Source organism: Lissotriton vulgaris, chromosome 12 (assembly GCF_964263255.1).
Source record: "Lissotriton vulgaris chromosome 12, aLisVul1.2, whole genome shotgun sequence".
NCBI lineage: Eukaryota > Metazoa > Chordata > Amphibia > Caudata > Salamandridae > Lissotriton > Lissotriton vulgaris.
The window spans coordinates 63770316-63792224 of NC_141700.1; the positions used below are offsets into that span (position 1 = coordinate 63770316).

The 21909-nt window shown below is 46.6% G+C and overlaps 1 protein-coding gene across 1 annotated transcript; it reads left to right on the forward strand.

Annotated features, from left to right (window-relative positions):
* The first annotated feature begins 5732 nt into the window (after window positions 1-5732).
* LOC147673308 (uncharacterized) lies at window positions 5733-16763 on the forward strand. The gene is made up of 3 exons (XM_086947126.1): window positions 5733-6283; window positions 6519-7190; window positions 15505-16763. The coding sequence occupies exons 2-3, from the start codon at window positions 6999-7001 to the stop codon at window positions 16684-16686; spliced, it is 1374 nt and encodes a 457-aa protein (XP_086803252.1). The 5' UTR covers window positions 5733-6283; window positions 6519-6998; the 3' UTR covers window positions 16687-16763.
* Window positions 16764-21909: the final 5146 nt, after the last annotated feature.

The following is a 21909-nucleotide window of genomic DNA, read 5'->3' on the forward strand; positions in this document are numbered from 1 at the left end:
ACGGGCCGGCGTGACGTCAGGCTGTTCGAATGAATACAAACCTGGGCTGGAGGCCGCGCTCTGTTGCTAGGCAACAGGCATTAGAGCAACATCGGGGCCAGTGGTCCAGAGCATCCCAAGAGCCGGGCACCTGTCGCAGCACAGGGGGCTAGCGGGGGCACAAGCAGTGACGCACCTGAGAACGGGGACGCTGGGCACCGCCTACAGGACACTGGGAACGGTGCAGTCGAGAGCAAAAATACAAATAGAGTAGCGCACACCGCAAAGGGGAATCAACAATATGACACTAAATACCGATGGGCTTACTTACAAGCCTCTTGCGCCACTTTTGTGTCATTTTTAACATGGGAAAAGTGACATACGGATGGCGCACGAGGTTTGTAAATAAGCCCCTGAGCTTTTTATTTTTTATATAACACTCTCATTTCCCAAATGTGATGGAATGGGCGATTTACATTAGACATGGCATTATGGGAAATGATAGAGCATCCAAAAATACAAAATATTACAAAAAAATAGCAAAGTAAGGTTGAGAATTTCAAAATGGTAAAGCAATTCAGAAAAACAAATTGTATGAGAAATATGTATGTGAGTTAAAAGGTTGTAAGAAACTGATGAATGGAGGAAGTGTAGTTGTCTGTGCCAAGATTAGTTGCAGTTTCTTAGCTAAAATATAATTGGAGGAGGAGGGCTTTCCGATCCATTTTGAAAGTCACCAGCGAGATGGTAGTGCATAGGTTTGGAGGTAACAAGTTCCAAATACTGGATGAGCTACCCTAGAAGGATTGTGCCAGGACTTGATCCCTTTTGAAGTTCGGGGGTTCTAGCAGCAATGTATTGCCATTTTTTAATGGTTTAGAACCTCTTCATAGACTGAGTTTGCCCACCAGGTAACAGGGAATGGATGTGTGTCTAGCCTTATGGGTGATGTAAGCTGTCTTGTATATAGCCCTAGTTTCAGTTGGCAACCAGCCAAGAGTGACCAGTGTAGGTGTGATGTGGTCATTCCTTTGGCCTCGAAGATGAAGCGTGCTGCAGAGTGTAAGTATGTAGGGAATGATGTACAGTATAGAGAAAGAGACATGAAGGACAGGACACTACTTCATTTAAGAATATGGTGGACGTTTCCAGGTATGGGCTTTGTATCTAAAATGACAACACACCAAGATCAGCTGGGAGACACTCAATTTTTTAAGCCAAAACTAGTATTTGGCTACCTAGACCCTACCCAGAGCCTCCACACCACTGGAGTCAAGCTAGCCGGGCTGATGAGAGGTGTTACCTCGAAACCGGTCCGGTCCTCGGATGCTTGATTCCGGTCTGGGAAAGATATGGCTGTTGTAGTTCGGACTGGACTGTTCCCATGGGGCACAGGGCCAGAGCTGATTTGGATAAAGCCATTATCTGACCTAGGGTGGTGTGGAGTGCAAAAAACGATGGATTTAGGCCCAGATCCTTGTACTGGGGTGAATGTAAGACATTGATCTACATTCTGTCCATCAAATTGTTTTTTGTAATTTTTTCCCTGGAAATAGATCATGGGCATATATTTTTTCTCATTGACCTGCCTTGATGAAGGGTGCGAAAGCTAAAATAAAGCCGTTATTTACTTTAAAAACTGCGAGTCTTCTGATATGTAAGGATTGCCACCTTTCACAAAGAAAACTACCATCCAATTGCTTGTGTTTTAAGTTTCTGCAAAGGTCTGGACGTTTTACTTAAATAGAACTTTAAATACAATTTTCAGTTTTCAATTTTAACATGACTAATCTGTTTTTCTTTATTTTAATTTGCAGTCTGGTAAATTTGAGGCAGCTCTCCAGCCCACACTTCAAATTTCTGTGGCATAATTCACTCTCAGCATTCCTAACACCAGCTCAGACATACAGGGAATACTACACCTCTATTTTGTTATGAACAACAAAACAATAAACTGCTGTTACCTTACATATAAAGTACAAGGGCAATCATTCACAATCAATCTCCAACATATCTCGCTTACCTATTTATCCAACAGTCTATTGAACTGTCTAATAGCCGTGCAGATGCACAAAGACAAACAAATATTAGTCACAGAAACCCTACGTCTGGTCGTGACATCAGGCTCCTCACACCTCATATCAAAGAAACAAGACAACAACTGGGTTGTGACTTCCATTGCACAATGGTCCAAGACATGCAGCTCTTATGACCTCTTTGGACATAATCCACTATCACCACATATGTGCGCACCCACACTAATGCCTAACACAATTTATGTAAGTAGGGAAGGGCATGAAACCCACTTGCTTCCTTTGGCAAAGAGTTTCCTTGTCATTCCTAAGTGTACAAATTCATGATACAAAACACAAATAGAAATTCTTATCATAAATTACTTAAGCTCAAAATTCCCTTGACCAGACTCCAACACAAATCCTTTCATCAGAACTACACTCATACCGATGTCCCCAGGCAGCCATCTCACTTTAGTAAAATACACAACACAACAATCTATCACACCGTTTCTATTTTACACAAGCAACACACACATTTCCACAAGGATCACGCATTGGATAACACTTCACACATAGAATTGCAGCTCAGCGCTCAAACACACCTCCCACCCAGTGACACCAGCTGGCCAAACCTAAACAAGTGCCAGTCTGGAGAAAGCACTTAACATCCACCCAGTACCGTGCCCTCTGGAAACTGCACCCAACATGGTTGGGATGTCTCTAAAACACAGTGGCAATAGTTTCCAGTAGATACATACTGAAAAATGATTGAAACAATACAACAACTGAACCCTAGACCTGTTCAGCAAAATAACTATTCACATCAGTAAGTATAAAAGTATTCACAACATACTAGAGCTACATCAAACACTAGCATTCAAACGCAACACTGACTGATGTCAGTATATGGAAACTGAATAAAACGCATCACTAAACATTCACAAACGTACTCGTCCTCCCGTACCACACATCTGCCAAATCTTCCCATTGGTACTGAATGACGGCTCAGGTGAAACTTGTAGCTATCATCCACAACACCACGGGTTGCACGCTCCCCCACATTTCCACTCCACAAGCTACTATCCATGCAACGTTTTGTGCCTTGGTACTTCTCTTCACATACATCACACTCACGGGGTTCTACATAATGCAACTTATCACCTCAGGCTACTATTTCTCTTCCAACTCAGCACATAGCGATGTCCTACCCCATGTAACTCTTCACAACAGGGTACTAAACTCCCTCAACTTTGCATACCATCAGATACTCCTCAATAAAACCACCTGCTTTTTTTTCCCATAGATATCATTTTTCCATCATAATGGGAGCTGGTGGGGATTGCATTGAATTTTCCTAATATTTTGGTCTACCTTCATAAAAATTCATCATGTTGGTAAAATGTCACTAGTCTGAGAATGTTGAGAAAAAATGGAGTGGTGCACTACCCCAGTGGTTTGCATCTGTAACAATAAATGATCGATTTTCTCTTGTTTGTGTGAAAAGCGTTCTTTATTTGATAATCCAACAAATATGTGTAACAAGCCTCAGCCAACGCGTTTTGTTCAAAGGGATTGATCATCGTCAGGGCGTATATATCATGTCAGAGTGTTGAATGAAACTCCGAATTGTAATGGTTTCCATGCGGGTGTGGACCATATCAAACGTGTGCTGGCGATTCCATGGCCTCCTTAATAAGAGCCCAAGAGATGCATCTGGAGCCGCGAGCGACCAGTGCTCCTTTTCTGGAACCGCCTTCGGATAATGTGGAATTTTCCTAATATTTTGGTCTACCTTCATAAAAATCCATCATGTTGGTAAAATGACACTAGTCTGAGAATGTTTTCACCATTAGAGCTAAAAAGTGGATGTACTTCTGGAAGAATTTGCATACCACATTTGGCATTGTAAGAGCCAGTTACAACCAGCTTCTACTAGTTTCATTATAGCACATGGTTATTGGACACAGGAAAAGGGAAATTTTGTGGGCTGGAAAAAAAAATCTTATATCAAGAGACTTCATTGGATACCAATGACCAAGTCCAATACGGTAGCTGTTCTTAACTTTGGCTAAAAGAAAATTCAGTATTTAGAAGTTGTGTAACGTAAGCTTACATCCAATGTATGATTTCTTTTTTTCCGTCCGGCTGTTTGCACATAGTACCAGACATTGTTTCAGTGTAGAAGCACAAATCTGTTTTTAGGAGAACACTTTTTTTTATTTTTGTATCACTGATTAATGATTAATTTTCATATACCTTATACATTTTATTTGATTGCTTCTGCAAAATTGATACTTGTCCAGAAGATTTAGTCACTATCTAGAATTCCCCTTGGTTGCAGGCTGTGACACTTTAAGTATGCAAAGGGGCCCCAGTGCAATCACTGAAATTGAGGACTATATTCCCCAGTTCTGTAGCAAAACAAAACTGTTCATCTTGATCGGACTATATGCAGCGCTTTAGGTGAGATAAAAAGAAAAGTGGGGGTCTCTTAAAGGGTTGAGAATTGTAAAGCTGTGATCCCTTCTTGAGACACTGTGCTCTCTGCAGAGAGGCCAAGGAGATGAATGAGCAAGCAGTCCGAACATCTCTACGGTTCACTGACCGCCACTTTGAGGAACTTGTACTGCCTTTAGCCTCGGCTCCAGAGTTCTCAATCTTGCCCCCTCATGAATACCCAGTAAAAACCTCAACTCCCCCAGGCACTTTGGTCCGGATTACAAGTCTGGGAGCTATTTATTACAAATGATAAATAACTACAACAAGGGGTATGTTATCTATTGAGTGCAATAAATACCACCAATGATGAGTTGTTGGGGAATAACATGCAGATGTTGGGGGTTAACGCAACAAAGTTTGCATGATATGATAACTACTGTGTGTTCTTCCCCCGCTAAATTTCAGCATGTTTGACCTGTCAAAATTAAACAAAGGTAGAATTACTTTATACATTTGATAATTATCGGATGTGTTAAATACCTAACAACTCCTACTTCCATCCTGTCTGTAAACAGGGGTTTACACATGGTTCAGAATTAACCATCCAAATTGTAATCAGTCCCTCAGAGACGACGCACTTCACTACCTGTAACACACTAGAGTCTTCTGTTGTATGAAAAAACTACAGACCCATACATCTGGAATAATCAAATACTATTAGGGAATCCCAGATGAAGTAAAATGTGAAATGTAAACAGGGACTACATCTCTAAACTGGATTGCTGAAAGAGTTTCACATTTTTTACGAGCCTTTTTAAGAAATCGAGTAGTGCAATTCAGTCAGTTAGGTTAAGGGCATATATGTCCCAGTGGGGACTGATTTCTTTTCAAACTCAGTTTTAATTAGTGCCGGGACTGAGCAGGACCCGGCACACCTAAAGGTTCCATGTCACATGCATTTTCTGGAGAGCTTTTGCTGAATTTATTAATCATCACACGCTCACACAACAAATATGTTATTCTTCTGACCAGCAGGGGGCGCGGTAGTTTGGTGAAAGCTTCTGCACTCGAGCAGCTCCCTCTTGTTGCTTCCTTTTCAGTGTTTTGGAGTCGCGGGAGGAGGAGGCAGTGTACATCCTTGCAGGCTGGGACGCGGGTGGTCCTAGGGGTGGGCAGCATTCATTCTCTCCTGGAGCGCCAGGCATCCGTCGCTGGTACTTTGAATGTCCCGAGTCCCCCATCACCGGGGAAGCTCCTGTCAGGTAGAGGCAGCGGAGCCCCCTCAGTCCACGTGCAGATAAGCCCCCACTCCGCCACTTGCCCCTGCGGGGAGGCTCAGTCAACCTAGTGGGTCATTTACACGCCCCCAACTGTTAGCAAATGACTGCGCGTCACCTGGACACGATTTTGCACGTCCTTGATTTCCATTCGCAGAAATGATTGTTTTCAGGTTTGTTAGTCCCATTGAACTGAGGGAATACTACAATTCCCAGAATGCACCTAGTTGTAAACTTAAACCTCTGGAAAATACACGATAATCCTGGTGACACTGAAGTAACCCCGCCCCTTCACCTGTGCAGGTGAACAACTCACTAGAATCATCTGTTCAGTGAGCAGGTGGAGTACTCGAGCCCCTGACATCCCTCTCAAACATTGGGGTCTCTTGTGACCCCATCCCAGGGGAGTGCAGGCCTTTCTTTGCACTACGTAAGCAGTCAGTACCTCGCCATTCCCACCTGCCCTAGATGCCCCACACGTTGCCCCCATGAAAGTGTAACAGTCTGCACCCCCTGCAGAACCAACCAGGGACCCACAGGGGAAGTGGTTTAAATGGAAACATACAAGTGCAGGTACTCACTCTTGACACTACCTGTTTGCTCCTGCAAAGTGCCAATACTCTCCCATTAAATGTATTGCAGCAGTCCTGAGAAGTGTCGGTACTTTACCTCTCAAATAAGAAGTGCAGGTACTCACTCATGACACTACCTGTTTGCTCATGCGAAGTGCCAGTACTCTCCCATTAAATGTATTGCAGCAGTCCTGAGAAGTGTCGGTACTTTACCTCTCAAATTAAAAGAAGTGCAGGTACTCACTCTTGACACTACCTGTTTGCTCCTGCATGCCAGTACTCTCCCATTAAATGTATTGCAGCAGTCCTGAGAAGTGTAGGTACTTTACCTCTCAAATTAGAAGAAGTGCAGATACTCAGTACCGGACAGTACTTGCCCATTTAAAGCACTGCATAGGGGTGTGCATGGATTCCTCTGCCAATCTTGTAATCACCAACAGAGATTAGGCCTCCATCCCTACATGGCCCTGAATTTTACCTCAGAAATGTGAACATTTTCCTCTATTCTTACATGATTCCAGTGACCCACTGGCAGGTTGAGCATAGCTTCTTGCCCCGTATAGGTGCTAATGACCGCCAGGCCTGTGGTGGGCTCTCTATGCTTTACGGGCACTTGATGACCTCAGAAATAGGTGGTCGTCACTGGTAGGCCTTGGCAAGGTCATCTAGTGCCCCCAGAAGTAGGTGTACCTGTCCTTCGTCGCAGGCCCGCTGCAATGCCTGGTGGGGCGGATGGGTCAGATGAGGCCCAACAGAAGCTGGTGCTCCTTTCCCTTTACTTGCTGCTCCTGAGGCGGAGGAAGGGCCGGGGCAGGCCCCCAGAGGAGGCTTCTCGGAGGGTACAGGAGGCGCAACGGAGAGGCTTACTGCGACAGTACCATGCTCTACGACAGAAGAAGCTGCTTTTGGTAAAACAACTTGTTTTTCATGGCATCATGCTGCCTCATACTGCCCTTTGCATTGCGCTAATGCTGTTTTCCATTTCTACAGTACGCATTTTATCGACCTCCAAAGGATAAATGACAAATTCTCCTGCAAATGCTCACAGTTGCAACCAGCAGGTTGCACACTAATCCTTCATTTATTCCCTTACAGGTGTATGCATATGTCCATTAGTTATGCAGTTCTTATTTTGACCCGGTGGTTTCCGGTGCTCAGTGCCAGCACTTAATTATCAACACTTATTGCAGTCTGCCAAATGGTGGCACTGTTCATCTAATTTAGGGATGAGCACAACAACAGTTGTTTAACAAGGAAATAAACATAAAACAAGCATTGGAAATGCAATAGGTCTCGCATTAGAAAAGTTGGAGCTATTGGTCTTGTAAATTCCTTTTTTTTTATTTATGTGTTGTTTTTGAAAATAGCTAAATTAATAGCTTTGTCATTTACAATGCCAATAGTTATAACTTTTGCAAATGTGACACCTATAGCATTTGTAATGCAACATGTTTTGTATTTACCTGACTTAGATGTATTGATATTACAAATAACAATGGCTTTTAATTTTTTAAAATAATGAATACTTAAAAAATGTATTTAATTTATAATGGCAATAGCTTAAACTTTTGTAAATAACTTTTGTGAAGAATATGTTCAGTGTATTTTATTGTGACGAAAATCCAAGAACAGAAGTGAATTATTAACATCTTTTTGTGACATTTGTAATAAAGCTTGAAACATTGAGAGAACATATTTGAACCAGTGATGCTGTGGTGGTGCTGAGTGATGCTGTGGTTGCGCTGAGTGATGCTGTGGTTGCGCTGAGTGTTGCTGTGGTTGCGCTGAGTGGTGTTGTGGTTGCGCTGACTGGTGCTGTGTTTGCACTGAGTGATGCTGTGGTTGCGCTGAGTGGTGCTGTGGTTGCGCTGAGTGGTGCTGTGGTTGCGCTGAGTGGTGCTGTGTTTGCACTGTTGTGAAATAAAATCCAATCACCCTCAAGATGTAGGAATCAAAGAAATGCAGCAGGTGAGGTGGAATGGACGACATAGTGAGAGCCATGATGCCTAAGAAAGATGTAGTCATGGCTGGGGAAAGGAAACATCATAGAGTATAAACAGTTTGACTCATAAACAGTCGTCAATGAATGAACAAATCTCAGTGTTAGAGACCCCGATGGAGTATCAGCAAGCAGCGCAGGCTGTCATGGGTCAAGTGAAGAAACGGAGCACCAGGGCCACATGCCGCAGAGAGCTAGCGGGCATGGCTGAATTGCATATTAAAAAACATAGGGACATCTTACAGTGCAAATGTAAAGCAGCGACGTAGCGATAAAGCATGTGAGCAAGGGAAAATATACAAGGGAGGAAAGTATAAACGGTGTGCTCCGTATCGTAGTTGTCAAGCGTTTGAAGTGCATATAGTGAGGACGCTTGTAATTAAGGATGGAGACACAAATCAAGGTGCCATGCAGAAACAGAGCTATATATATCTCAATAGTGAAGCTAATAAAATAGCAAAACCAACAAACAAAATGCGAGCGGAGCGAAAACCAATCGCAGCCTGTAAAGAGCGCATATCAGTGGGCTTACCTCAAATGACGGTCTAAGCGTATCGGCACTTCCTGAAGTGATAGGATTTGCAATCACAAGCTCCTTATATTATGCAAGCCAAGCGCGCAAAAACCTAAATTGGAAGAGGGGCAAGGAAAAACAAGCAAAGAGGGGGGGGGAGGGGGGTGAGGAGCTCACAAACTCAAGCAATGAGGGGGGTGAGGAGCTCACACACTCAAGCAACGAGGGGGGAGGAGCTCACGCACTCAAGCAACGGAGGTGGTGAGGAGCTCACGCACTGAAGCAACGAGGGGGGAGGGGGGAGGAGCTCACGCACTCAAGCAACGAGGGGGAGGAGCTCACGCACTCAAGCAACGAGGGGGGAGGAGCTCGCGCACTCAAGCAATGAGGGGGGGGACTGGGGGAGGAGCTTACGCACTCAAGCAACGAGGGGGGGGGAGCTCACGAACTCAAGCAATGAGGGGGGGGGGTGAGGAGCTCAAGCAACAAGGGGGGGGAGCTCACGCACTCAAGCAATAAGGGAGGAGGGAGGTGAGGAGCTCACGCACGCAAGCAACAAGGGGGGAGGAGCTCACGCACTCAAGCAATGAGGGGGGCAGGGGTGAGGAGCTCACGCACTCAAGCAACGAGGGGGGCTGGGGGATGAGGAGCTCACGCACTCAAGCAACGAGGGGGTGAGGAGCTCACGTACTCAAGCAATGAGGGGGTGAGGAGCTCACGCACTCAAGCAACGAGGGGGGGAGGGGGGAGGAGCTCACGCACCCAAGCAATAAGGGGGGTGAGGAGTTCACGCACTGAAGCAGTGAGGGGGGAGGGGGAGGAGCTCACGCACTCAAGCAACGAGGGAGGAGGGGGGTGAGGAGCTCACACACGCAAGAAACAAGGGGGGAGGAGCTCACGCACTCAAGCAACGAGGAGGGCAGGGGTGAGGAGCTCACGCACTCAAGCAACGAGGGGGGCTGGGGGTGAGGAGCTCACGCACTCAAGCAACGAGGGGGTGAGGAGCTCACGTACTCAAGCAACGAGGGGGTGAGGGGGTGAGGAGCTCACGCACTCAAGCAACTAGAGGGGGGGAGGGGGGAGAGGAGCTCACGCACTCAAGCAACGAGGGCGGAGGGGGGTGAGGAGCTCACGCACGCAAGCAACGAGGGGGGAGGAGCTTACCCACTCAAGCAACGAGGGGGGGCGCAGGGTGAGGAGCTCACGCACTCAAGCAACGAGGGGGGGAGGGGATGAGGAGCTCAAACTCAAGCAATGATGGGGGGAAGGGGGATGAGTGTCGAGTAAAGTGAAGTGTAAAGGGAATTAAATTCAGGATATGATCTTTATATATAACATACGTGAATAGTTTTCATTGCAGCCCAAAGTCAATGAGGTTTACCATATGGTTTCTTTCTAAATGGTGCTCCATTCAATCTGTGCAAGCCCTTTTTGTTGGTGCAAAGTTCCTGTTTGGATTGCAGTCACGCATTCAATCAATCAATCAAAGCATTTATATAGCGCACTACTCACCCAGAGGGTCTCAAGGCGCTAGGGGGGGGGGTCCGCTACTGCTCGAACAGCCAGGTCTTGAGTTGCTTCCTGAAGGCGAGGTGGTCCTGGGTCAGGTGGAGGTGGGTCGGAAGGGAGTTCCAAGTTTTGGCGGCGAGGTAGGAGAAGGACCGTCCCCCTGTGGTGGCTCTTCGGATGCGGGGGACGGCGGTGAGGGCGTGGCCTGTCGATCGAAGCTGGCGTTTGGGAGCGTAGAAGTTTAGGCGGCTGTTGAGGTATCCTGGGCCTTGGTTGTGTAGGGCTTTGTGTGCGTGGGTGAGGAGACGGAAGGTGATTCTCTTGTTGACCGGGAGCCAGTGCAGGTCTCTCAGGTGTCCGGAGATGTGGCTGCGACGGGGGATGTCCAGGATGAGTCGTGCTGAGGCGTTCTGGATCCGCTGGAGTCTCTTCTGGAGTTTGGCGGTGGTTCCGGCGTAGAGGGAGTTGCCGTAGTCCAGACGGCTGGTGACGAGGGCCTGGGTGACCGTCTTCCTGGTCTCGGTGGGGATCCACCGGAAGATCTTACGTAGCATGCGCAGGATGTTGAAGCACGACGAGGAGACGGCGTTGACTTGTCTGGTCATGGAGAGGGAGGAGTCCAGGATGAAGCCCAGGTTGCGTGCGTGGTCTGTTGGTTTGGGTGCGCTGCCTAGGGCGGGGGGCCACCAGGAGTCGTCCCAGGTGGAGGGTGAAGATCCCAGGATGAGGACTTCCGTCTTGTCCGAGTTCAGTTTCAGGCGGCTGTTCTTCATCCATTCGGCTACCTCTTTCATCCCTTCGCGAAGGTTGGCTCTGGCGGTGGCGGGGTCGTTGGTGAGGGAGAGGGTCAGCTGGGTGACGTCGGCGTAGGAGATGATGTTGAGGTTGTGCTGGCGTGCAATGTCTGTGAGGGGGCTCATGTAGACGTTGAAGAGGGTTGGACTAAGCGAGGAGCCTTGAGGAATGCCGCAGATGACTTCGGTGGCTTCTGATCTGAACGGGGGGAGGCGGACTCTCTGTGTCCTTCCAGCGAGGAAGGAGATGATCCACTCCAGTGCCTTCTCCTGGATTCCGACGTTGCTGAGGCGCTGCACTAGTGTACGGTGGCAGACAGTGTCGAAGGCCGCGGAGAGGTCTAGGAGGATGAGGGCTGCTGTTTCTCCGTTGTCGAGCAGGGCTTGGATGTCATCGGTGGCTGCGATCAGGGCGGTCTCGGTGCTGTGGTTGGCCCGGAAGCCAGACTGCGAGAGGTCGAGGGATCCGTTCGTCTCGAGGAAGGCGGCCAGCTGCTTGTTGACGGTCTTCTCGATGACTTTTGCAGGGAACGGGAGCAGCGAGATGGGGCGGTAGTTCTTGAGGTCGGTGGGGTCGGCTGATGGCTTCTTTAGTAGAGCGCTGAGTTCGGCGTGCTTCCAGCTCTTCGGGAAGGTAGCGGTGCCGAAGGAGGTGTTGATGATGTCCCGCAGGTGGGGTGCGATGACAGCGTCGGCCTTGTTGAAGACGTGGTGAGGGAAGGGGTCGGTCGGAGATCCGGAGTGGATGGAGTTCATCGTGCGGACGGTGTCTTCGGTGCTGATCGGGGTCCAGGCGCGGAGGGTGGTGGTGGGGGCGGTGGTTCGGTCGTGACGTGCGTCGGTTGAGTGCTGAAGCTGTTGTGTATGTCCGCGATCTTGTTGTGGAAGAAGGAGGCGAGGGAGTTGCAGAGGTCTTGCGAAGGGGTGATGTCGTTGTTTCCGGCGTTGGGGTTGGAGAGCTCTTTAACGATGTTGAAGAGTTCCTTGCTGTTGTGTGCGTTGTTGTCCAGTCGTTCCTTGAATGCCGTTTTCTTGGTGGCGTGGATCAGTTGGTGGTGTGCATTGTGCAACTATAAAGTTTTTTGCATTTAACTATTTACTTGTATTTTTTTGTAAAGTACTGGAGGAATGCGGCTTATATGAACATGTAAATAAATACTAAAGTGAGGGTAAACGGCTGGATAGCAATAAAAACGCATGAAGCAAATTGTCTAGGGCGGTAGGGATAGACTCGGAGGAAAGGGCGTTGGATTAATCTCACTTAATGACAATGCATTGTTTCAACAGAGCAGTAAGAGTTGCACTGAATTATTTCCTCTTCTACGGCTCACTGTGCTTCTTTGTAAACGCAAGGGTTGGGTGTGGAACGCTAGCTGTCTTAAAAGGATTGGTGTTAGCACCATTGTTATCAGAGAGGTTTGAGCCCCGGAGAGGCGCGGAACAAGTTGTTGTGAAGAGCAGGAGATCGCCATCTTTATGACACACACGCGCATGCTCAGGATCACTGATACTGAGGAAAAGAACCCGACCCAGAGTCACAGGACGAAATAACGGGCGGCGAAAGGGGAGGCTGCGTAAGGAGTAAGTAATGGCAGAAATAAAACGCTGGTACCGGAGAGTGAGGATGGGCACCGGTGTCGTGTTCTAGAGCCAGGCCTGCCATGAAGGGAACGTTTTAATTCTTTTTAAGGATCGAAATGGGTATAGCGAAGTTTTTAAACAAAGCCGAAGGAAGCACACGTGGCCTGTTCATTTCTTAAATGAGCCAGATAATTGTGCAGTACATAAAGTGAATGGAACCATTCTCGCTTGGCATCTCGGTGTGAAATTATATAGACTCATGGCGTGCAGTTAGTTAGGGTAATGGGCCCTTGTCACATTATTTATAACTCTCATTAAAAGAGTTTTGCAAGTCAATGATTTCATGCCTAGAAGCAGAAAAGGAAGTTACTGACACGACAAATGGAAGATGAATAACCAAGGAATTCAAAACCTTTTCTGGAGGAAATGGGCACCTATGTGGGCACAAAAGTAATTTTAAATATGGCACCAAATAGCAAATGGATGCCCTGCCATGTGTGCCTGTATGTTTGTGGGTTCGTGTGCAAGGGTGCGTGTTGTGTCTGTGCGCATGCATGGTTGTTAGTCGGTGTGAAAGGGAGCTTGTGTGTCTGTGCGCATGTATGTTTGTTGGTCCGTGTGCAAGGGTGATTGTTTGTCTGTGCGCATGTATGTATGTTGGTCCATGTACAAGGGTGCTTGTGTGTCCGTTGTGTCTGTGCGCAGGTATGTTTGTTGGTCCGTGTGCAAAGGAGCTTGTGTGTCTGTGCGCATGTATGTTTTTTAGTCCGTGTGCAAGGGTGCTTGTATGTCTGTGCGCATGTATGTTTATTGGTCCGTGTGCAAGGAAGCTTGTGAATTTGTACGCATGTGTGTTTCTTGGTCTGTAAACAAGGGTGCTTGTGTGTCTGTGTGGATGTTTGTTTGTGTCAAGAGAGCTTGTGTGCATGTATGTTTGGTGAGGCGGTGAGAGAGAAGCTCACAAACGACAACAATGTCCATCAAGAGCGGGAGGAGGAGAGAAGCGCGCAAAGGGGGTGGGGCAGCGTCTTTGGGTGTGGGGCAGCGGTCCCTGTGGTGGGGCGGGGCACAGAACCCGGAAAGGCAGATAAGTGTTTAGGAATGGGGGCACGGACAGTGGAGGAGGGCGAGAGCTGATATGTGAGAGAAACAGAGACAACAAATGCTGCAAAGAGCAGAGACGAAAATATGTGGAAGGGAGGGACTGTGAATGGAGGGGGAGGTAGGCAAATAGAGGGAGGGAAGGACTGAGGCATGAGAAACGAGCGAGGGAGAAGGGTAGGCGGAGAGTGAAAAAAACAAGCAAAAAATAAATAAAACGAGACATGGCCTGCTGGCCGTGAAAGTGAAAGTACGGCCGGCCGGCTGTGAATAATTAGGGGAGGAGCAGCCAGGAGAGAGCAGGAGCGGAGGCGCCATGCTGGGGAACAGATGGCTGGCGATTTGATGATGTGCACGTGCATTTTAGCTCAATGCGCTTGCGCATTGACCTAAAAGCGCACGGGCACAGCATCAAATCGCCAGTCTAGTTAAACTCTGTTTAAGCCCCTATAGTCTTGCAAGCTCAATGTGCATGCGCATTGACAGGCGAAACCTAAAAATGACTAATATCTGCTGTCCCAGCCGGTTTTCTAGCTTTGGGGGCTTGCAATAGTCAAAATTATCACACTTGTAGGAGTGTGATAGTTGGTAGTTGTGCTAGTATTGTCGTTGGCAGGGCCAATGGGTGGTGCAAGCTTCAGTAGCGTCCTGACGAGGGCCCTGGCACTTCTTTTTTTAAATAAAAGTAAGCACTGTAGTGATGCAGTCCATAATTCCTCCATTCAGCTATGGTCGGGTTTTTTGTGCAAGATTTAGTGGTGAATTATAACTCTGCTCTTAATTAAACCTCACACTGGGGAACCCCCAAATTGACACAAAAGTGACCTCAACTCACCGGACACTAGGCTGGGTAACCACCAAAAGGGACATTTCTTTGAAAGCCGGTTTATTTTTAAGGGCTATTTGCCAATGCATTTTTGTGGAAAACCTCTTAAGTTTCAAAATTTAGTATACATTTGAACACAGTAAAACAGTAGTCTTAAAACTTCTTCCTGCATAGGCTTATAGTTTCTCACAATCATGATAAATAGTGTGTACAAGCTAAACTATTGTGATGAGGCTTCTTAGGGTAAAAAGTAATGTTCAGTGGCCTTTTTCAAATTATCTCTGTAAATGTATCCAGTGTGAACAATTGTAAGTGACCCAAACTATCCTAGTAAAATGTGCAAGGGGCGATCCAAGGGAGATTTCAAAAGTAATTTTTGTGATTTTCTTTACTTTCTTTTTTCTTTCTCTCTCTTTCTTTCATCCGCTGAGACATTTTGACATATAGTTGCATTACTCTTTAGTTCTTCTTTGCTGAGCCTAACATCTGAACGATTGCAACAGTGGTGATTCAACTTATTGAAAAAGGAGGACATGTTGCCATACACATAGTAAAAATGTTTTTTTATAGACTTTGGTAAAGAAGGTTCAGTAATTCCGACCTGCCAAAGCCTCACGCGTTCCACGATATCCCATCAGGCCTCCAAGTGGAAGTCAGTCCCACAGTGTGAAGACCCCAGCACAAACAATTCTGCTGCCATTTGGTTGAATAGAAGAGTTTTATTCAAAAAGTCTTAATAAAAGGGAAAGATATAATTTCACTGAAGTGGAAGACAGGTTGAGTACCTGAGAAGTTTTGTAGGTGTACATATTTACAGCACTTTGGTATAGTGAGATAAGATTGTATACCCCTTTATGTGCATTGCAATTAAAGCTGTTCTTTCTCATCCTATTTCTAGCTATTGATGGCCCGGCGGAGGCAGAGCAGGCGCTCTTCTGAGCTTGGCACCGTAGATCGCCGTGATTGGTGGGAGCAGGTGGCCCTCAAGCAGTTCGGGCCCCAAGACTGGCTGGAGAATTTTCGTTTGCCCAAGTCCACCTTCCTCCATATTTGCGACCAACTGAGACCAAAGCTTTGCCACCGGAGCACCCGCCTAAGCCCAGAGAAGAAGGTGGCTTTGGCTCTCTGGCGTTTGGCCACGAACATTGAGTGCCACGTCGCAGCCTCTCTGTTTGGTGTCAGGCCATTGGTGGTACTGAAATGCGTCAAAGAGGTGTGCCAAGCGGTCATTTCCCTCCTCAAGCCACTCTACCTCCGCTTACCCCATGATCACGAGTTGGAGAACATGGCCGGGATTTTCAGTACCTGGTGGGGTTTCCCTCACTGCATTGGTGCAGTGGATACTATCCAAATCCCTGTTGCGTCCACAACACACTGTGACGAGGACTACAAGAACGGGGAGCGCTGGCACGCCATGGTGCTACAGGCCGCAGTAGATGGGCTTGGACAGTTCTGGGACGTATGTGCTGGGTTCCCAGGTGGGATGGATAACGGGGATATCCTGCAAAATTCGTACCTGTGGACCTTGACTAGGGATGGCGGCCAGTTGTCCCAGCCTCAGAGACACTTCAGTGGCCGGTCTTTGAAGTACGTACTGTTGGGTGACACGTCATATCCGCTGCAGGACTGGCTCATGAAACCTTACTTGGACTGCGAGAGGCTAACATCTTCCCAGTTGCACTTTAACTACCAGCTGGAGCGGGCCCACAACGTGATAGAGAACACATTTCTGCGTTTAAGGGCACGCTGGCATTGCCTCCTGCAGCCGCACAACCCCACCGTGGTGCCCACCATGGTCCTGGCCTGCTGCGTCCTTCACAATGTTTGTGAGATGCACGCCAGCCCCTTCAACCATGCCTGGCTGGAGACTGTGGAGATGTCCCACTTCCGCCAGCCAAAGCATCCTCCCTCCCAATCGTTGGATGACTGCGCGGCAGAAGAAGTGCGCCAAATCTTTTGCAGCTATTTCCAGAATACAGACAGAACTAATCCCAGGCAGGCTTGTAACGGTTCTCAACGCCCCAGTAACAATAATCCTTGCAAATTTTCCAATCTTCAGCAAATAGCAAAAACTGATTAAATGGCACATTACTTTATGTGTGAATTAAAATCTCATTAATCTTGTCCAGCATTAAAAGGGGAATTATCAAGTTATAATGGCTTCCTGTTTCATTGAGGCGCCTATGCCCCCCCCCCCCCCCCCCCCTCCCCCGCCGCCAAGCTGAAATGAGGGCTGGGAATGTATGCAGGAATACAATGTGTTTTTAGTTTAGGAGAACAATCTTTCCATGCATCTCATCTCAGTACATCACTTCTCCAAGCACCTTACCACAAAAGAACAAAAGTGTTGTACAGGTCTCTTTTCTCTACATTCATGCAATCTGCACAAACTGTCTTGATGAGTCGAAGATGTAGCCCTCGCAAGGGGTGTGGAAAACGCTATATTAATAACCATATAATGCGACAGAGTGGCTTGAACTGCACCATTTACGTGTTTAAGCCTGACCATTGCAGGATTCAGAGAGGCATTTGGAGGGAATTAAAAAGAACATCCTAGGGAAATATTAAGCATGTTTCCCCTTGCCATAATCTGCTGGAACGCAGCAGCTGTTTGCTGAGAGGGTTCGTTGCACAACACAAAGTGCTATAAATAATGCCAAAAATAACCCTTTCAGTACTGCTAAAAGACAGGGTATCCTCTAATTAATTAAATATATATATATATATATATATATATATTATACACACACACATATATTTGTGGACAAGACAGAGTCACCAGTTTTTTAAAGCATGAGATGTAGAAAAATGATGTAGCAGCGTTGACTAAATTATGTTTCACGCTAAGGCAAATTATGTGGCAAATCTGTGGTGGCGTTATTTAGCTATTTTGCCATTGTAACACACTAATCTGTAGAAACATGTTTTGACCTCGTTAGTACCAGTTTATTACGTGTATAGAGCAATCTGTAAGTGAAAGATGAGCGGTTAAACTTTGCAAAGGCTGTATCACTGTGCAACCCAACATGTACACTTTTTTTCTTTTCTTTTTTTTTGAATAAACTTTCAATCTGTTTGAGCTAGAAATAAAAATTCTTTGAAATCTGCAAATTAAACAGCAGATGGTGGATTCTGTGGCTGGTGAAGTAAATCCATGATTATGCTGAAAATGCCTCAGTCGCAGAATCACATAATTCCAGTGGCCCTGACAATGTATTACACTTACTGTGAATTTTGCTTTTCCGGTCATCCTAGCCATTTAGAGGCACCGACTTATCAGGAAATATGTTTTTCTTGACAGGTGTGTTCCCCTTTGAATATGACTTTTTTCCACTCCCTTTTTGTACATCGCGTTCTTGGAAGAGGCCTCTTAGATTCCCCAGTAATATAAGCTAGAATTAAAAGGAATCACCTTCAAACTATTTTCGTGGTAATACAGTGCCCGGCAGACTTGGCATATGGTTAATGTTGGTGTAATTCCAGCCGATGCAAATATAGACTGCCAAGGGGCATTTTAATTTTGCAGGCTCTTTGATTGATTTTAATTTTATTTGGCTTAAGCTTGAAAAGTCTCCACACTTAAACCACTGAAAAGCAATGGGTGGAGTGGGTATAAAGGAGGCACAAACAGCCAGGAAGGCTTGTAACTACCAGAGCAGCGGGTGGGAAACTAATGATACGATGAATAGGGCCACGGTAGGCGAGTAACTACCAGTGGCGGCTGGTGGACTTTGAAAGTGGTGAGGTGTAAGGTCAAGTCCTGAATTATATATAGTGTGCAAACAAGCGCAGCAAGTGAGCGTGGCTGTCACAAGTAATGTTCATAGAGAATCTCCCCAGAGGATAGTTTTTGTAATGGAGTAAAGTAGAGCATATTTAACACAAGGTCTGAAAATTATCATAAAGCCCCACCATGCCTTCTTTATGAGGTGTCATGCATGGGGCATGAGTGCAGTGCCTATATATGTTGCCGCTGTGTAGTGCAGTGACCCTCCCTCCGGCATGCTACTCCGTGTCTGGTACTAGCTGATGTGTAGAAATGGGCATGGGTTATGTAAGGAGAAAGTAATTATAGGATTAATGCTGGTGTGAATAAAAAGGGGTTGTAGAAGACAGATCCTTCCTCCCACTCCTGTGACATTTCAAGCTCTTATTTATCACTCCTTACCTTCCTCAATGCCACTTTTTCTGTATGTGCCCCACATCTCCCTATAGTTGATTCCATTCCTTTTCCTCTCCCTCCAAATCCCGCTCCCTTCCCTCCATTTTCCTCCCTTTAATTTTCCTTGACCAATATGTTCCCTCCCCCCCCCCACTCCCTCAGTTTTTGCCTTTACCAGTCCTTCTTTCCATTCTCATTTCTCATAGATTTAAAGTTATTCCATGTCAACAGTGAATATACGTTTATATGCAAAACGCATGGAAAAACAACTGTTATTGAAATGTTTTGCCTCAGATTTGCCAATACTTCCTGCCTCTGCATCCCTTCTTTCTGCCCATAAGTACAACCCATCTTCCCTTATCCTCCTTGTCCCAGCACCTATCCATCCCCATAGCTCCATAGTGGAGAAGTGTGGCTCAGGGGTTAGAGGCGGCAGACCCGGAAGCTGAGATCGGCCCTGGACCAGGGTTCAATTCCTCGCCTCAACGGGGCTTGGGCTCAATAATTCCACGGACTCGATAATTCTCGCTCCGGTGCCTACTCGACTCACGGGTTCACACTCTGCGACTCTGGGCAATAGCTTGCTTAAGCTCCACAACGGCCCCTCGCGGCGGGATGCTTGGCTTTCACCTTGTGGATACCCTGCCGGGGTTATCTCACAGGGGAATACCAGGACGGGTTCCCTAAGCAAGCGCTTAGATGCCTGCGATGTGGGTGATTTGCGCTATATAAATACATGTACATTTACATTTACATAGCTGCCAAGGTTTCAGATTGCTATGTGTGACATTTTCATAATTCCACTGTAATTGTGTGTGACATTTCAATGACTATGAGTGACACTTTCTTGCAAGCAAAATCAAGAAAGGAAGAGAAGGGAAACCTATAATTATCAGAAATTACACCAATTTGCTCTACAGGAAACTCTAAGACGATCTTAAATCTCTTGGAAGTAGTGTTCAGGGGACTGGGCTAGGCGAAAAATGAATGCACACACTGGAAAGAAAACGTAACTGTGAGTTTCTTTCAGAGTTTCGAAACATATTTTATTGATTTTATGTAGCAAATATTCTTGGAAGTAGTGTTTTGGGTTAGGAAAAACAGGAATGCATATACTTAAGACTTCTGCCCTTTTAAAAGCTCAGCTCTACCAGGGCATGAAGACACATGGTTACGTGAGGACGTGTGGAGATTCAGCAAAAATAGAAGAGACTCCGACAGGGGTAAGGAGAGCCGATACACACGTAAAGGAATGAGACAGCATAATGCGCTGCAGAAAGAGTTTGATGAGCGAAGCTGTTAGCACAAGTACCGCTGTCAATATCGGGTGTTCCCACCAGCCCAAAAGAAATTAAGTTATTCCTGTCCTACATACCAGCGTGAAAACAGGGCCCCTGTGACCAGACCTCTGTCTTGAAAACAGGTGGGCCCTGACAGTTCATACTCCTTGGCTCCTTGGCTCTCAGTTGCACCCTGTTTAAACAAATTCACTACTCCGCACTCCCCCGGGTCTAGGAGCAGACATCCTCCTATCTGCCGTCCCAGCTCTGGATCAAATACTGAAGCTGGCTGCAGCGGGGTCCTGCTTTGACGTTGCAGCTATGTAAAAATGCTTACTCCTTGAAAACGAAGGCGGCGATATACAAGAGCGTTTGCAAGGTAGCTTGGGTGGAGCAAGAGAGGAGTCAACACTCCTCAGCACCAGGACCTAGTGGTACAGCCCAGTTGAGTACAAGAGTGTGCCTAAAAACCGCAGAATCACTATTGACGTTGCTCAGCAGCACCGTCAACCAGCCCCCAAGTCTGGTGAGCAGCGTGCATGTCCGTGCACTGCCTTGACTGCCCCACTCACTTTAGAAAACTGTTTATTATTATAATTAAGCAGGCAGCGCTCTTGGGCTGCAGTGCTTGAGCATTGCAGATCAGGAGGCACTAACATGCGTAACTTCGCATTTCAGTGCAGTGATGCGGACCACCACACTGAAATGCGTTAGTCTTATGCCAGATCCGTGGTACTTGGCAGGGCTGCATCCCGATCTCTCTTCTTCTCATTGCCTCTTCTACTCATTTACTTACCGTACCCTTTAATCTTCTTCCTCTTTTCCATTGGATTGCTTACATTAGCAATTTCAAATGGCCACACATGAGGAATAAGCAGCTCATCTGTTCTTGTTCTTGTTTATTTGCGTTCTGATACTTGTAGCTTTCTGTTTATAACAGAAAAACGTAATACTAAAAAACACCAGAATGCTAAGGAAGTCCATGACTTGGTAGACCGTCAACTCTCAGTCCCTCAGCTGCCTACAACTTCCTTCTAGTTCTGTATCCAGCTCACTTTCACCCTATCTCCACTACTCACCTTTCTCTTTTTGCTATGCATGCGTTTCCTTCTCAAGGCACCTGCCTTATGCCTCCATCACTACCCCTGTCTACTTCTACCACTTCCCATTCCTCACCCCCATCCCTGTGTCCTGTAACAGTGATTCTCCTCCTACCTCAGAGGTGATGGAGCTGCCAGACTCCGGGAAACCATTGCGGTGAAAAACATAGTCTTGCTGCTGCTTTACAATGTTAGAAAATAAACTACATGGCGAAGTGGGAGTAAAATGCCTTTGCCAGTTGATTCACAACTGTTACCGGTTTAAAGTAAGTGTTTGGTTTTCTAAATAACATAATTTAACTTTAAAAGGTAAGCACTTTTTGGGACAGGCAGCAGCTCATGGACAGCACAAGCTGCGTTGAAAAGTGTGAGGCTGGCGTTTATATGACTGGTTTAGAACACCAGCCGCGTCCCTGAGGCCTCCCTGTAAGCCTCCACCTGACCTCAGACGCTCAGAATAGTCAAAGATATCAGGGCATTTCCAGAGGAGTACTCCAAAGGTTTTTTGCTGTTTTATATATCTCAAACTCGTTCCAAAGGTATTGGAGCGCCTGACATGAGCACCAGCTACTTCACGCAAGGTGACATTACTCGCCCAAGGAACGGTTTGTACAGAGCATCTTCACCAGTGAATCCAGGCCAGTGTCACAGTATGAGAAACACCAGCACACTAAGCAGTATATGTGTTTTAATTGTGCAACCTGGCTTCACTAATGACGCCCTGTTACAGGCACATTGGATACTCCTCCTGCCTGCCGGGC